This window comes from Staurois parvus, unplaced genomic scaffold (assembly GCF_062004578.1).
Source record: "Staurois parvus isolate SC_StPar_1 unplaced genomic scaffold, SC_StPar_1.0 ptg000286l, whole genome shotgun sequence".
NCBI lineage: Eukaryota > Metazoa > Chordata > Amphibia > Anura > Ranidae > Staurois > Staurois parvus.
Window position 1 is genome coordinate 333,526 of NW_028318082.1, and position 15,839 is coordinate 349,364.

General features: G+C 41.6%; 1 protein-coding gene across 1 annotated transcript in view; it reads left to right on the plus strand.

The window, feature by feature from the left end:
- RNF213 (ring finger protein 213) overlaps positions 1–15,839 on the plus strand; it is a 454,388-nt gene that overhangs the window by 314,872 nt on the left and 123,677 nt on the right. The window contains exons 41-45 of the mRNA XM_089682127.1: positions 2,644–2,744; positions 4,339–4,521; positions 14,324–14,469; positions 14,872–14,977; positions 15,065–15,179. Coding sequence (XP_089538253.1) covers positions 2,644–2,744; positions 4,339–4,521; positions 14,324–14,469; positions 14,872–14,977; positions 15,065–15,179 — 651 coding nt within the window. The remainder of the gene's footprint in view (positions 1–2,643; positions 2,745–4,338; positions 4,522–14,323; positions 14,470–14,871; positions 14,978–15,064; positions 15,180–15,839) is intronic.

The following is a 15,839-nucleotide window of genomic DNA, read 5'->3' on the forward strand; positions in this document are numbered from 1 at the left end:
ATTAGGGGTTGTATACATGGGCTTCAGTTTATATCAAGCCTTTGCAAAACTTTTGCAAAACCATTTCGATAAGTTACCAGTAGACATTTGCATTGTGTACATCAGTGTGCCTAGGCTTGGGTCACCATGCAGAGAGAACTTTAATTGATATTGACGATATTAAATATCAGTGCCTACTACTGCATGCTGATAATTCAGTGACATCCAAGGTTTCAGACTAATGATCAGACACCAGGCACTGCTGTTCCAAATTATAGGATCACCATGGCAGTCCATCATAGTAATCACATACAGGTTGGAGGTTTCTTTACAAATTAACCTCTCCAGGTAGCACTGTGCCTCTCTCTCTGCACTCATACATAGATAGAAGTACAATGTCAGATACAATTACGGTATAAAAAATATAATTTCAAGTTTTGTGTTATTTTTAAAAATGATCAGGGTATTTGTTAAGCAGTGTGAAAAATTAAAGACTTATACACTATGTCCTTAAAAAAAGTATACATTTTTCAAATTAGTCATACAGCTATTGTCAAGGTAACCCAACACATTGATGGTGCTAAATTTGGTCTGGACATCTATACATCATTGTCACAGTTATGAGTGGGTAAAAATAGATCATAAATGAGTGCTGATTGTCAGCTGCTATCAAATCTCTTATACATACAGAAAACCCATATGTATACAGACTAAGAACAGATTTGATGCCATTTTGGAAATACTAAAGTAATAATTTTAAATAATATTATTTCTAATAAGTGTCTGCATTTGCAGATAAATTAGAAACCCTTTGATATGGGATAGAGAGGACATCAGGCTCAAAGTGTGCATCAGAAGCTGCAGCAAGTCAGATTGAGTCCACCTCATTTCCTTGTTGGAAGACATTCAGGATCATTTCGGTCCTTTCTCCCAAACCTTAGGGCCTGTATTGCCTGGCTTTTGTTCATTAAAATTGTTTTTTATTCCCATAAAAGTCTAGGAAAATTAAAAACCTGCTTGGAGCAGGTCAAATGCAGTAAAGGAGGAGTTCAACTGCAGGTCAAATGAACTTGTCAATGAATTCTGAATGATCTCAGAAGTATCTTAAACTGATCTCAGTGACACAAATCCAAAGCCTGTCGATACAGGTCTTTACGGTCTCAGGCCCACCCATTTAATTCAATTAATCTCAGTTATTGCAATCATGGAGGCTCTGCATCACATGTGGGCATTACTAAGCCTAATTAAGCCTACCTAAGAATGTCCTATCCCCTGGACCAGGGGTATTGAATTACAATTCACAGTGGTCCGCTCAGTAAATTTTCTTACAGCAGAGATCTAGATCACATGTTTGTGCTATGACCCAGATCCTTCACATCACAGCCTTCCTCTTCACAGTTTAGTCACGCTTTTTTTTAAGGGCCCATGCATACTAGCTGTGCGGTACAACGCAAGGTTTACTGTGCATGCTTCTGTCAGTTTGAGGTCTGAGAAGTGGTGTGATGTGCATTTATGCATATTGCACTATGTACTTTTTTTCTTTCAGCTGTTTTGAAATGTAAAAATTATATTTAATTAATTTTTTTGCACTGCAGTTCTGCTGCCGTGCATGAAATCGAACAGTACACAGAGCCTTCTGGTGATCTCCTATTTGTTGTGGAAAACTGCATACATTATGCATTTTTCTGCACTGTGTGCACCCAGGGTCTCAGCTGCAGTGTGAACAGAGCAAATAGCAAGCAATTATTTTCTGTGTGTCCTTGCAGACCTATGTTTTTTCCTAGTACCAAAGTGTGAACAAGCCCTTATATCAGTGTCTTCACGTCACAGCCCCTATTACCTTAAAGTGGAACTGCACTGCATCTGAGCACAACAAACCAAAAATGCTGTTTATTAATTGTTTATATTCAAAGTAAACTCACCCATACATCCATGACTCCATGCTTTATTTTGCTGAGAATTAATTTTAAAAAACACCTGGCAGTGGCCATCTTGAGTAAGGGCAGATGATTCCATCTGCCCTTCACTCAGGCATTGGCCATCCCCCCCTTGAAGGTTCCTGAGGTGTGTGTGACATCATTTGCCTAGGCCTGGAAACAAGGAAGTAACTGAAGAAATGTAAAAAAAAGGGTTTAAAACAAGTAAACATGATATACGTTCCTATCTATTTAATAATGCTAGCAGCATAAGAATTACAAATAGTCCATGTTGATTGAGAGAGTGAAGTTCCACTTTAACATCAGTGTCTTCAGTCCCCCCACTCCTCTCCCTTCCCCCACTTCACATCACAGCTCCCCCTTTACATTACAGTTCCATCCTTTACATCAGTGTCCTTAGTCCTCCCTTCTCACCACAGTCCCCCCCTTGCACCACAATCTCCTTCAAATCACAGCTTCTCCCCCCTAATAAATATTTTTTTATTAATGTAGTATCATGATAAAAAAGGAAAACAGGAACCAGTGGAGGAAAATATAAACAGGTTAGACTTCAACTTTAAGATAAGCAGTGGAATTACAAATAAAGTGAAATGTTTCCTCAAGTCATTATTTCATTCATATATTTATGGATTAATTTTTTTTTGTATTGATTAGTTTCTTTTCTCGTGTTCCAGAATTTTGCCTTTCAATATAACTAATCCTGTTGATTTTATTGTTTTTCTTTTAGTGTTTGGAAAACTTTACAGATATAAAGACAGCCAGACCTTTCATGGCTGTGATAAATGCACTTAAAAAATGCAGAAATGAAGCTGCCGAATCTGTATCAAGGTAAAACAAAAAGACATACATTGCATTGCTGACACAGAATTTCTTAAATTCTGCGGCAGAGGATTTCTGCAACCAGTGCTATTGATTACCATCATTTCAGTTTTTTTTATTACTCAGCCTAAAGAGTAGTTCCAAAGCTTCTGTCCTGCAAATGCTGATCTATGCCTTGCCAGAAAATTTTAACCACCTCCCGCCCGCCATATAAGGTAAAGACGGGTGCAAGGTGGTTCTCTCGTTCTGGGAGGACGTCCTCCCACTCTAACTGCACGTGCTTGGCAATTGGTGGTGCGCTGTGTCCCTCGGATGCAGCGGATCATCGATCAATGGAAAGAACCGAAGATGTCGGCTCGGTCATGTGATCAACTGTGTCCAATCACAGCTGATCACATGTAAATAGGGAAATGCCGGCTATCGGCATTGCTCTCCTCACGAGCTGTCACGCTGACAGCTCGAGAGGGGAGGAGAGCCAGTGATCGGCATTCCACAGAGAGGACATGTACACTGATCATCAAGGCACTGATGATCAGTGTACCCTGATGATCAGCAGTGCTACCTGTCAGTGCCCATCAATGCCAGCTGTCAGTGCTTATCAATGCCACCTGCCAGTGCCCAGCTAGTGGCTCCTGCTGCTCTAACTGAGTCCAGTGAGGAGGAAGAGCAGTGCAGCATGATTGCCAGTCACCGCTCTGTGCTCTGCCCCTCCAGGGCTTACTGGAGAGCCATACTATGGAGGGGCAGGTGTGACTGGCTCAGGATCTCAGTGGTGTGCTGAGAGGCTGAGCCAGCTGCCGGTTAGGCATCTGAGTGAATCCCAACATTATTGTTAGGACCCCTGCAGAGCCTGGACCGACTCAGTGATGTCAGCTGAAAGTAGACTTTAGCCCACTGTCGTCTGAATTTGGGCCACAGGAATGCATAACTGAATGCACTCCTGAAATCTACAGAAATATAGCTAAAAGAGCTTTGACAATAGTTCTTCATTAAGGGAGGAAAAAAAAAAGAATGCACCTGTGCCCCCATAGCAAGTGGCTTGCTATTGGGGGGTACTGGTCAAGGGGAGGAGCCAGGAGCACTAGCGGGAGAGCCAAGAAGAAGAGGATTAGGGCTGCTCTGTGCAAAAACACTGCACAGAGCTGGTAAGTATGACATGTTTGTTATGTTTTGTTTTGTTTTTTTCTTTAAAGCCAAACCTTTAATACCACTTTAATCTGATGGAGTCCCAGATAGCAATAGAAACCTTTTAGAACTTCTATGTCATCCACACTGTATCCAAAACTGTAAAAATGTTTTTTGCTTGACATACACTTTAATATAATCCAGCCCACCATCAATTAGCGACTTAAAATAAATCTCCACCACTCCTTATGCTAAACCCTGCACTTGTCAAATGCCTCTGTTGTTCCTTAAGTCTCTGTTGTTCCTTAAGTTATGACTTTTGACAAGTTCTGACCCTCCTCTATTCTATCCAAAAAAAAATTAATTTAGGTGAAATTTTGCTTTTAACGAATACACTGTAGTAGCAAATAACTTCTTTCCGGCAGTTTCACAATTTAATGTTTTAATCATTTTTATTGATTAACCTGTTTTTCTATAGGTTTGGAATGCAGTTGTGCACAGTTTGTCATGGTGACCCAAATGAACCAGTTTGCCTGGAATGTGACCATGTTTTCTGCCAGTCTTGTCTGAAGCAGTGGCTAGACACTAGTAATAGGAGTTGTCCATTGTGTAAAGTGCACATACCAGAAGATTTCACCATGGTTGTTTCAAAAGAAATCAGGTATCTTACAGTTATTTTTATTCATTACAGTTAGTCCAGAATTAATCTCAATTTCTATATCAGACATAGAAGAACGGAATGTATTTGTCTCCCCTCTTGAGGGCACTAACAGGACAAGTAAGAAAATAATTATTTTCAGTAATTGCACACCTCTGCCATAATCCACAAGTTGACTGATTTCCTTAGTCAGCTCTGTAGAATCCTAGGAGCCTAGAGGAGGTGGACATAGAAGGGAACAAAGAGGACCTGGAGATGATTTTATAGGATGCTTCGGAAGATTTCTCTGCCACAGACTGCTATGCACCAGAGGTTACAGCTTTATGGAATATACTTGCCTGTGTGGATATGCTCACTTCTGCTTTGTAAAAATGCCTTGGCATTGTCTTACCTCAATCTCCTTGTTCTCACCATGCCCCATTGGGTTCAAGTCCTGCTAAATCTAAAAAGAAACTTCTTATTCTGGAGTCAATAGAATGTGCAATTTATAATGATTGGGTCAATCCGGAAAAGATCTTTACTCCTTTGAAAATTATTGCCAAATTCTATCCAGTGGAAAAAATGTCACTAAAAAGGGGCCTGCTGTAGTAGATCCTGCAATCTCATTCTTAAACACACATCTCACTGTACCCATTGAAGGTGTTCATTCATTCAAAGACCTCTTGCCAAAGACAGCTTGTGACAGCCTATTAGTTGTATTAACCCTCGCTGCACTGAAAGACTATGGAGGAGGGGGCAAAACAATGTAACCCACTAACCCATAATCTTTAGATCTGGTGGGGGTTATTACAACTAACAGGCTGTCACAGGCTTTCATCATCAATTATGCCCTCCCTTTCCAACCAGCTCCACCATTCACAGAAGCCATTCTACAGCTTCTGTGAATGAAACAGGATCTAAACGTATGGGGAAGAACCATCAATCATTCACCTGTCTTCCTTTCTTATATCCTGTTTTATTCATGGAAGCTGTAGTATGGCTTCTATGAATATAGCAGCTGGGTGAAAAGGGAGGGGGGCCATAGTCTGGCTCTCATGATGAGATTCTGTGAAAACCTTTATGTTGTATTAACACTCTCTGAACCAAAAGATTAGGGTGGCAGGAGGGAGGCAGACGGAGGAAGTTTTTCACTAACAAAAGAGGAATCAGCACAAAGAATATATCCTACTGACTGTAAGTTATGTCCCTTGTGCTGATTTTTCTGTTTAATTTTGGCTGCACTTGGGCTATAACTTTAAGCAATTACAGCAATTACATTCTGCTCTGCACTTTTGTGTAGATGCCCTAGAACAAGTAATAACACACTTTTTCAGAATTGTTCTTCTATCCATTCATATGCACAGAATCCTGTAGCTTAAAGCCTGGTCAGCTGAAACTGCCTGTAGCAGATGCCTCATTTGTATGTCCTTTGAAGAAGGATACCTCTTTTGTGAGGCAGTTGTCACAAGAGGGAAGGTTCTTCTTCCATACAGGAAAGTTCAAAAATCCTCTTCCACAGGCTCCTTAACCACCTCCCGTCCAGCCATTGTATATAAACGGCCGGATGGTGGCAGTACAGGGTCAGGTGGCCGTTTATAAACGGCCTCCCCGCCCCCTACTTGTGCGTGCTCCCTGCGATCCGGTGCCGGCTGTGTCCTCCGGACACAGTGGAACACCGATCGTCGAATGGGACCTCTGTACGAGGTCCCGATCATGTGATCGCTGATTGGCCAATCAGTGATCACATGCAAAGTAGTAAGCAAGATGTCACTTGTGACATCATTGCTTACTACATGTGAAATCTGTGATCACAGAGGTCACATGGTACAAGGCTATTCACAACAGCCTTGCACCATGTGACAAGCTGTGACCAATCACAGCTCACTCAGTAGTTCTCAATGGCTGCAAGAATGCAGCTAGAGAGAAGGAGAAATGATTGCTTTTACATCCTTTATGGGTGTAAAAGCAATCAGTGAAAAAAAAAAAAGAAAATCTTCATCACCCCCCACGATGGTGACACTGTACTGCTAGGGTGACAGTATGTAAAAAAATAAAATAAATAAAAAATAATATAAAATTTTTTTTTTAAAATGTTTAATAATTATAATTTTGGTTATAAAATAATTTGGGTTATTTTTTTTTTACTAAAAATATAGCGGAAACATTTTGGCCAATATTTATGATGAAATACTATTTATTTGCAAAATTTTATAAGAAAAACACTTTCTTTCAAAATTTTTGGACTTTTTAATTTACATAGCAAAAAAAATAAAAATCCCAGTGGTGAATAAATACCACCAAAATAAAGCTATATCTGTCTAAAAAAAAATGTTAAAAAATTCATATGGGTACAGTGTTGCATGACCGTGCAATTGTCATTCAAAGTGTGATAGCACTGAAAGCTGAAAATTGGCCTTGACAGGAAGGGGGTAAAAGTGTCTAGACTGGAAGTGGTTAACACTCTACTCAGACTTCAGCTTCCAAGCCTAAGTTCAGCCCTTCCTTTTGGTGTAAGACTTGGGCCTTAAAGCCTGTCTAGTCTTTCCCAAAGCTCTCTTCCAATGAAGGGGCACCCTCACTCCTAAGTGTTGGGGGATGTCTGTTACAGTTTGCCCAACCTGTGGGTTCAATCGTTGGTTTCAAAGTTCAGAGCTCTACCCCCACACCGCTTTCTGCCCTCAAAACAATCAAAATCTGGAAAGTCAGATTTGCAGAGTGCCCTGAACCACCTCTTGTCATAGAGAGTAACTGTGCCAATACCCCTACGTGACAAGAATTCTGTTTAAACCTGTTTACAGTACTAAAGCCCAACAGGGGTATTCATCCTAAAATAGTCCTAAACTATCTCAACAAATACCTTCAGATTCAAATCTGCAAGGTCAATTAATGCCTCTTTGAGACATGGGGAAAATTTGGCATTCATAGACATCTAAGGAGACTATCTGCAAATTCCCATTTATCCGCCTCATCAGTACATTCTATGCTTTGCAGCACGAGACAATTACTTTCAGTTTGTCGTACTGCCATTTGCTATCATCTGCTCCCAGATTATTCACAAAGGTCCCAGCACCTCTTCTTGCCTTTCTGGGAATTCAGGACATCCAGGGCTCATACTTGGGACTTAAGATCAAAAAGAAATCGCTCTGTGAGAATTTTCCGTGAGAGTTTTAGGCCTCACAGTAGTCTTCATTCTATATGCCCAATTTCAACTGAGACCTCTCCAACACAAAATCTTGTTGTCCTGAAAAAAACATGCTTCTTCTTTCAACCTGTCAATGCTCCTGTCCAGCCAAGCAAATAATTCTCTATCTTGGTGGATCTCTGGGCCAGCTTTGAAAATGGGGGAAGTCATTCTTTTCTTATCACTAGAAAGCGATAACGACAAATGCCAGTGTTTCAGGCTGGGGAGGAATATTTTAGTCCCTCACAGAATATGGTCATCAGTGAATGCCAAACTATCGGCGAGTCATGCAGCCTGGAAGGAAGCAAGCTAAATAATCTTATGGGTGGAAATTCACTGTCCAGCAATCTCTGCTGTCCACATCCCAGGACTGGACAACTGGAAGGAAGATTACCTCAGCCCCACTGCCTAGACCGAGGGGAACAGACCTTTCACCCCAACATCTTTAACCCGATATGGCAGAGATGGGGGACCCCGGTTGTGTATATCCTGGCTTCTAGATTCAACAGCAAGATACCTCTGTTTGTAGCCAGGTTAAAAAATCCTCTAGCATTGGCATTCGATACCTTGATAATCCCCTGGTCTCAGTTCAGGTTAATCTATGTTATCCCTTCAATGTGAATTCTTTTTTTTTTAATAATCAATCTTTATTAATGTTTTCCAATGACATGAAATAAAATAACCAAAACAGTAAGTCAGCATATATATTTTAACCTGGCAAAGAGGTCATAAATACAAAGGGAGCCCCCATATGACAACATATGTAAACAGACTTCTTGACCGTAGTTGCGCATAAACGGAATAATCATAACTTTTAGAATTCCAGTAATTTTAAACAAAGGAAATAAAAAGAAGAAAAATGAAAAGGGGGGGGGGGAAGAAAGGAATAGCACAGCACTAGACTTCCAGAAACATCTATTAAAGTTGTTCATAAAAGTATTAGGGGCCAAATAGCAGCAGGAAAAAAAAAACCCATGTGCAGACACCGGCACAAATTGCGGGCACTAAGTGCCATTTAGAATCCTTATGCAGCACAACTCCCAGTGCATCCCCCAGGCCAACCTTTGTCCAACTCTACTCTGAAGGACATACTCTCATTCCTCCGAGCTTCCCTTCAGGCACACGTTATCCTGCATTCATGGCTTTAAGGGATACCTGTGAGCGCTTCATAACACCAGTTTTTAATGACATCAAGATCACCTCTGATCATAGCCTGTAAAATGTTTGGGATTATATCCTTCTCACATAGTTTGAGGAACTTATCTTTGTCAAAGTTTGGATCAATCTTCAGAATTTCTGTCAGTACCTCTGACATTTCTGTTTTAGAAAACATTTCACCTATTAGATCACTAACTTTGTCGGTAATGGTACGTGAAGCTCTGATAAGTGCTTTATCACTTTCATCATATTTCATCTTCATTTCGAAAAACCTGTTAAATACTACATTGTTGTCTTTGAAATCTTTCCATTGTTGACAAAGAAACCATTCAAAAAGGCTCATGCATCTGGTATTTCAGAGGAGTAAAACAGCCATCCTTGCCAAATATTTTAAATTTCTCCCCCTGACCTCTAATCAGGTGGACCCAACGCTCGGCATCCATTATTTTATCTACTTCCCGTTTCCAATCTGATAGTGTAGGGCATTCAGAACGTGTCCAAAACATCGGGACCAAAGATCTGGTCGCATTCAGAAGATGGGGTATAACACTACATCTGTAGGCCTTCATAGAGGTTGAGGTAACATGAAAGAGTAGACAGAGAGGGGATTGTTCCATAGGGCCCAAAGTTCAATGTGAATTCTACCTCACCTACTACACAAAATAGAAAGCAGAAGAAACTAGTGATTTTAATTGCACCAAACTGGCCACAGACATTCTCTGACTACTAGAAGACGGGCCCTGGACCCAGACCTTGGTCAGACTTGCTGTTTGAGGGCCCTCTGTTTCACCCTGCTTTTCAATTGCTAGCTTTAACCGCATGGCTGTTGAAGTCCAGGTCTTAGAGGACAGAAGGGAATCTTCTGTGATGCCTACCTTGCTAAAAGCAAGAAAAGTCACTTCCAGAAAGATCTGTTATCATATCTAGAAATCCTTCGTTGCATGTTGTAAACACCGGCACCTCATTCTCAGAGATTACTCTTTGCCTCACATTCTGGCCTTCCTATAATCTGGACTTGAACTTGCCCTTAAGCACTCTGAAAGGAGAGGTTTTGGCCTTTGTATATTCTCCTTCAAAAAACTCTGGCCATGTTCTCCCTTGTTAAGATGTTTCTCCAAGTTATATCTTGGATCAGTCCCTTTTCAGCACCCTGTGCTTTTTTTGGGACCTCGGCTCAATTCCCTCTGCCCTGCAGAAACCAGCCTTTGAACTTATCAGGGATATCCCCTTAGATGACCTCACCTGCAAAATGGTCTTCTTGGTTGCTATCATGTCTGTCAGAGGTGTTTCTGAACTAGTGTCTCTCTCTCAGTGATGGACCAAACCCTGTTCAGCTCGCGGTCAAACATTCGAACCTACTGAAAGTTCCACTGCGAACTTCAAACAGGGACAGTTTACCGAGCGGTATCTTACTGCATCTAAATATGTGGTAAGATACTGCTCAGCGACTAAAGTACCACATGAGTTATATTATTAAGTCATGCTGTATTTTAATAGTGAAACATCCTTTACTGTTTCAGCTGTCAGTGGGGTCACCCACTGACAGCTGAATGTCAAAAGAATTGTTGGCATTGCCTGACAATTAAAAAAAAAAAAAAAAAGCAGCGTGGGGTCCTTCCTCCAATCCACACAAAACCCTTCGGGTCTGGTATGGATTTTGAGGGGAACCCTCACGCCAAAATGTTTAAAAAATTGTCGTGCGAGTTCCCCCCCCCCCCCAGATCCATACCAGACCCTTATCTCAGCATGCAGGCCTGGTGGGTCAGGAAACGGAGGGGACGAGTGAGTGCCCCCTCCTGAACCATACCAGGCCACATGTCCTCAACTAGGGGGGTGCTTTGGGGCAGGGGGGACTCCCTATAGCACCTTGTCCCCATGTTGATGGGGACAAGGGCCTCTTTCCCACATCCCTGGCCGGTCATCGTGGGGATCTGTGGGTGAGGGGCTTATCGGAATCTGGAATCCCCCTTTTAACAAGGGGGCCCCCAGATCCCCCCCCATGTGAATGACTATGTGATACGTGATACTGCTACCCATTCACAAGAAAAAAAAGTGTAGTGTAAATATGTCAGGAAGACAGTCTTTGACAAGTCCTTTAAAAAAAAATAAAAAAAATGTTCCCAGAAGTAGATCCAACATCAATCACGTTCCCGCTGCCACCGCCAAACCAGAAAAAGAAAAAAAACACTACGCTCTCGACGCTGGCTCCCGCCGTTTGACAGCTGCGCCGCAATGACCATTCTTATGTACTGTAATGACGTCACAAGGGGCGGGGTTACCCCACCTCTTTGTGCCGTCATGATATGCTGTGATTGACCAAAGCATTGCACCTGACCTGGTCAGGTGCATTGCTTTGGCCAATCACAATGCACTGTCAGGGCGCAGTGCATTATGGGGTGTGGCGGGCGAACAGCCTGCCGAACGCCCTTACCATTCGTGTGTTCAGCGAAGTTCGACTCGAACATGAAGCCCATGACTACTCTCTCTTGCCATTCCTCATTCTTCATAAAAACGATGATGTCTTACACCCTATACCATCCTTTCTTCCTAAGGTGGCATCAGTCTTCCACCTCAACAAAGATATAGTCCTTCTTGATTTGTACTCTGCTTTAAAGCTTCCAAACAAAATTGCTGTTCATTGTCTGTCTAGATGTGGTCAGAGCCATTAGAGAATCTACCTCAGAACAACAGCTTCTTGCAGAAATATGGACTCTCAGTACCTTGAAAGGGACATCCTTCTTCAAAGTCCACTATCACTAGCTGAATAAGGCTAGAACCAGAGCTTGCAATCTAAAGGAGAAGACTCCTCTTGCTCTTTTACATGCCCACTCCATCAAGTCAGTGGGTGTTTCCTGGGTATTCCAGCACCCAGCATCTGTAGCCCAGTTTTGTAAGGCCATCACCTGGTTCTCTATTCATACCTTTTCATATGTTCTAAAAGGTGGACGTATAATCTTCTGCAGATGCAACCTTTGGCAGCAAGGTGCTCACAGCAGTGCTTTAAAGTTGGATCTGTTGACTCTTGTTGTTGGGCCTATTTACACATTTCTATTTGCCTAATTGTTCCCCACCCTTCTTATGTATTGCTTAGGGACTTCCCAGAGTCTATGAATACACACCCTATGTCCTGGAATTTTGACTTAACTGTAAATTCCAAATCACAGAGTATAGTACAGGACACCCTCCCTTTTATTCTTGGGCTTACACTACATTGCCTAAAACAAAACTGAGGACTCATGGAGTGGGGTAGGGTTAAGGGGGGAGTTGTGCTCATCCACAAGCTTTGCCAGTGTCCAGTCACCTGAAAGTATGACTATAGCTCAGGGTCTATGAATACTATGTGCTGTACTGTACTCTATGTACTCTAAGATATTAAATTTACAGGAAAGTCAAAATTCTTATTGCAGTACATATTTGCAACACATGCAAAATAACCCATAGTTCATCTCTTTAGAGTACAAAAAAATGTTGCTTTTCCAGATGTCCAGTGACCTCCTAACTTTCTGTTTGAGCTGACAACACAGTACCTTTGCTGCACTAAAATCACAAGTTTTGTTAGCCCTGCACAATTCTCTCCGGCCATGTACAGTGGGGCAAAAAGTATTTAGTCAGCCACCAATTGTGCAAGTTCTCCCACTTAAAAAGATGAGAGAGGCCTGTAATTGGCATCATAGGTAGACCTCAACTATGAGAGACAAAATGAGAAAACAAATCCAGACAATCACATTGGCTGATTTGGAAAGAATTTATTTGCAAATTATGGTGGAAAATAAGTATTTGGTCACCTGCAAACAAGCAAGATTTCTGGCTCTCACAGACCTGTACCTTCTTCTTTAAGAGGCTCCTCTATCCTGCACTCATTACCTGTATCAATGACACCTGTTTGAACTTGTTATCAGTATAAAAGACACCTGTCCACAACCTCAAACAGTCACACTCCAAACTCCACTATGGTGAAGACCAAAGAGCTGTCGAAGGACACCAGAAACAAAATTGTAGAACTGCACCAGGCTGGGAAGACTGAATCTGCAATAGGAAAGCAGATTGGTGTGAACAACTCAACTGTGGGAGGAATAAATATAAAATGGAAGACATACAAGACCACTGATAATCTCTCTTGATCTGGGGCTCCACGCAAGATCTCACCCCGTGGGGTCAAAATGATCACAAGAACGGTGAGCAAAAATCCCAGGACCACAAGGGGGGAACTAGTGAATGACCTACAGAGAGCAGGGACCAACGTAACAAAGGCTACCATCAGTAACACACTACGCCGCCAGGGACTCAGATCCTGCAGTGCCAGACGTGTCCCCCTGCTTAAGCCAGTACATGTCCGGGCCCGTCTGAAGTTTGCTAGAGAGCATTTGGATGATCCAGAAGAGGATTGGGAGAATGTCATATGGTCAGATGAAACCAAAATAGAACTGTTTGGTAGAAACACAACTCGCCGTGTTTGGGGGAGAGAGAATGCTGAGTTGCATCCAAAGAACACCATATCTACTGTGAAGCACAAGGGTGGCAACATCATGCTTTGGGGCTGTTTCTCTGCAAAGGGACCAGGACGACTTATCCATGTACAGGACAGAATGAATGGGGCCATGTATCGTGAGATTTTGAGTGCAAACCTCCTTCCATCAGCAAGGGCATTGAAGATGAAACGTGGATGGGTCTTCCAATATGACAATGATCCCAAACATACCGCCCGGGCAACGAAGGAGTGGCTTCGTAAGAAGCATTTCAAGGTCTTGGAGTGGCCTAACCAGTCTCCAGATCTCAACCCCATAGAAAACCTTTGGAGGGAGTTGAAAGTCCATGTTGCCCAGCGACAGCCCCAAAACATCACTTCTCTCGAGGTGATCTGCATGGAGGAATGGGCCAACATACCAGCAACATTGTGTGCCAACCTTGTGAAGACTTACAGGAAATGTTTGACCTCTGTCATTGCCAACAAAGGATATATAACAAAGTATTGAGATGAACTTTTGATATTGACCAAATACTTATTTTCCACCATAATTTGCAAATAAATTCTTTCCAAATCAGCCAATGTGATTGTCTGGATTTTTTTTCTCATTTTGTCTCTCATAGTTGAGGTCTACCTATGATGCCAATTACAGGCCTCTCTCCTCTTTTTAAGTGGGAGAACTTGCACAATTGGTGGCTGACTAAATACTTTTTTGCCCCACTGTATGTTAGGAAAATGTATGTGGGCGGGGGGGGGGGGGGGATCTATATCCAGTGGAACTTTTAGGCAAGGATGACAGTGCTGCCTTTTCTAACTATTTTTATTGCTAGATAAAATAGGCTGTACCTAAACATACCAGCTGCTGTTATTACTTCCCAGAATAAATAGTTAATCAAGCTGGGAGAAGATGCCTGGCAATCTTTCTGTGTTCTGTGTCAAATTAGCATAAAGTGGCAAGATTCACAGAAATAAAAAATTAAATGAAAATGACTCAATATTATTTGTCTATTTATCATTTCAAGGGAGTCCATACAGAAAAATGTTGAGTTTAGAAAACAATGCAATGGATTTTTCATTGATATTGTATGCAACCTGTGCTTCAAGGACAACAGCCCACCAGACGATGAGGTCATACGTCTTCTTCTATCCTTCCTATTCCACAATACTGGTAAGGAGCACCTTTCATTGGGTCTGCTAGGACTTTTTCTTTAATGAAAACATATAGTGGTTTTGAGTAGATATTCTTAATTTATTATGGTCAGAACCTAGAGCCTTTTCCTTTTAGGAGCTTCATCCATTCTTGACCACATTTGGTAGTGGGTACTTTATTTCTCTTCACAGAAATGTGTTTTGTCCACCTATGTCCTTCAGTCGATGAGAAACAAATCAGGATTTTTGTACTTGCAATAAAATGCTTAGCTAAGAGTCCACTGAGAGACACGAAAAACGTTTATATAAGAAAGCAAATAGAAAATAATTTAAAATTGATAAACTTAATAGTAAATGTAAAATAATATGTATCCAAAGCCAATTTAGTTTTGTTAATGTGAACTGTTTCTGCTCTTTCCAGATATAGAGTCTGTAAATTACACACGATCTCTTTCCCCCTTTGAGGATGCAGTGGACAAAACTCCAGTTATACGCTCAGTCATATTGAAACTTCTGCTGAAGTACAGGTAAAAAGGACATTTTGCTGTTTTGTTGTACTCGTTTGCATATGCAGTAAGTGACTAAGTTATGTTTGTTTCAACTGCTTATTTTAGCTTTGACCGCATAATGAATCATGTGCAAGAATATTTAAACAGAGTCAAAAGGAGCAATCTTCTGAAACTTCCAGACACGAAAGAAGTTTACCTGCTATTCATTAACTGTTTAGAGGTAAGATTGTCTCAGAATTGATCAGGGATGCCTGACACCCAGTCATCTGGTGCCCGGGGCGAAAATAGCAAAGTGCACCCCCCATTTATAATGAGAGTCAGCGTCTTTTCAAAATCAGTTTCTGCAATAATAATCCCCAGCTTTGGTGTCAATAGCAGCAATAATAACCCTCAGCAGTTGTAGTCAGAGGTGTTATGCTATTTAACCCCCCATGCTCTTAAAGTGGCATTTTAGCTTAAATCTAACTAGCCTTAGACAGTCTCTCCTCTCCCCTGCATATGCCACTTGCTCGCATAGGGAGATCACATGACTCGACTGGAGTTGCCTGAAAATAGGTTAGTCAGCATGGGTGTTAGGAGAAGGAGGGGGCATTTTTAAGTTTGGTTAGGTTTAAATTAGAATTACACTTTCAGTCTTTTTCCAGGGATGGTTAGTGTGGCAGTGCTATTTCGCTATCTCTCTACATTTCTACATTAGTGGTGGCAGTGTTAATTATTATTATTTTATTATTATACAGTATTTATAAAGCGCCAATAGTTCGCTCAGTGCTGTACATTACAAAGGGGGACAGAACATGTGACAGAACAATACTAATACAATGCAAAACATGAGGGGATTGAGGGCCCTGCTCTTTCGAGCTTACAATCTAGGAGGGAGGGG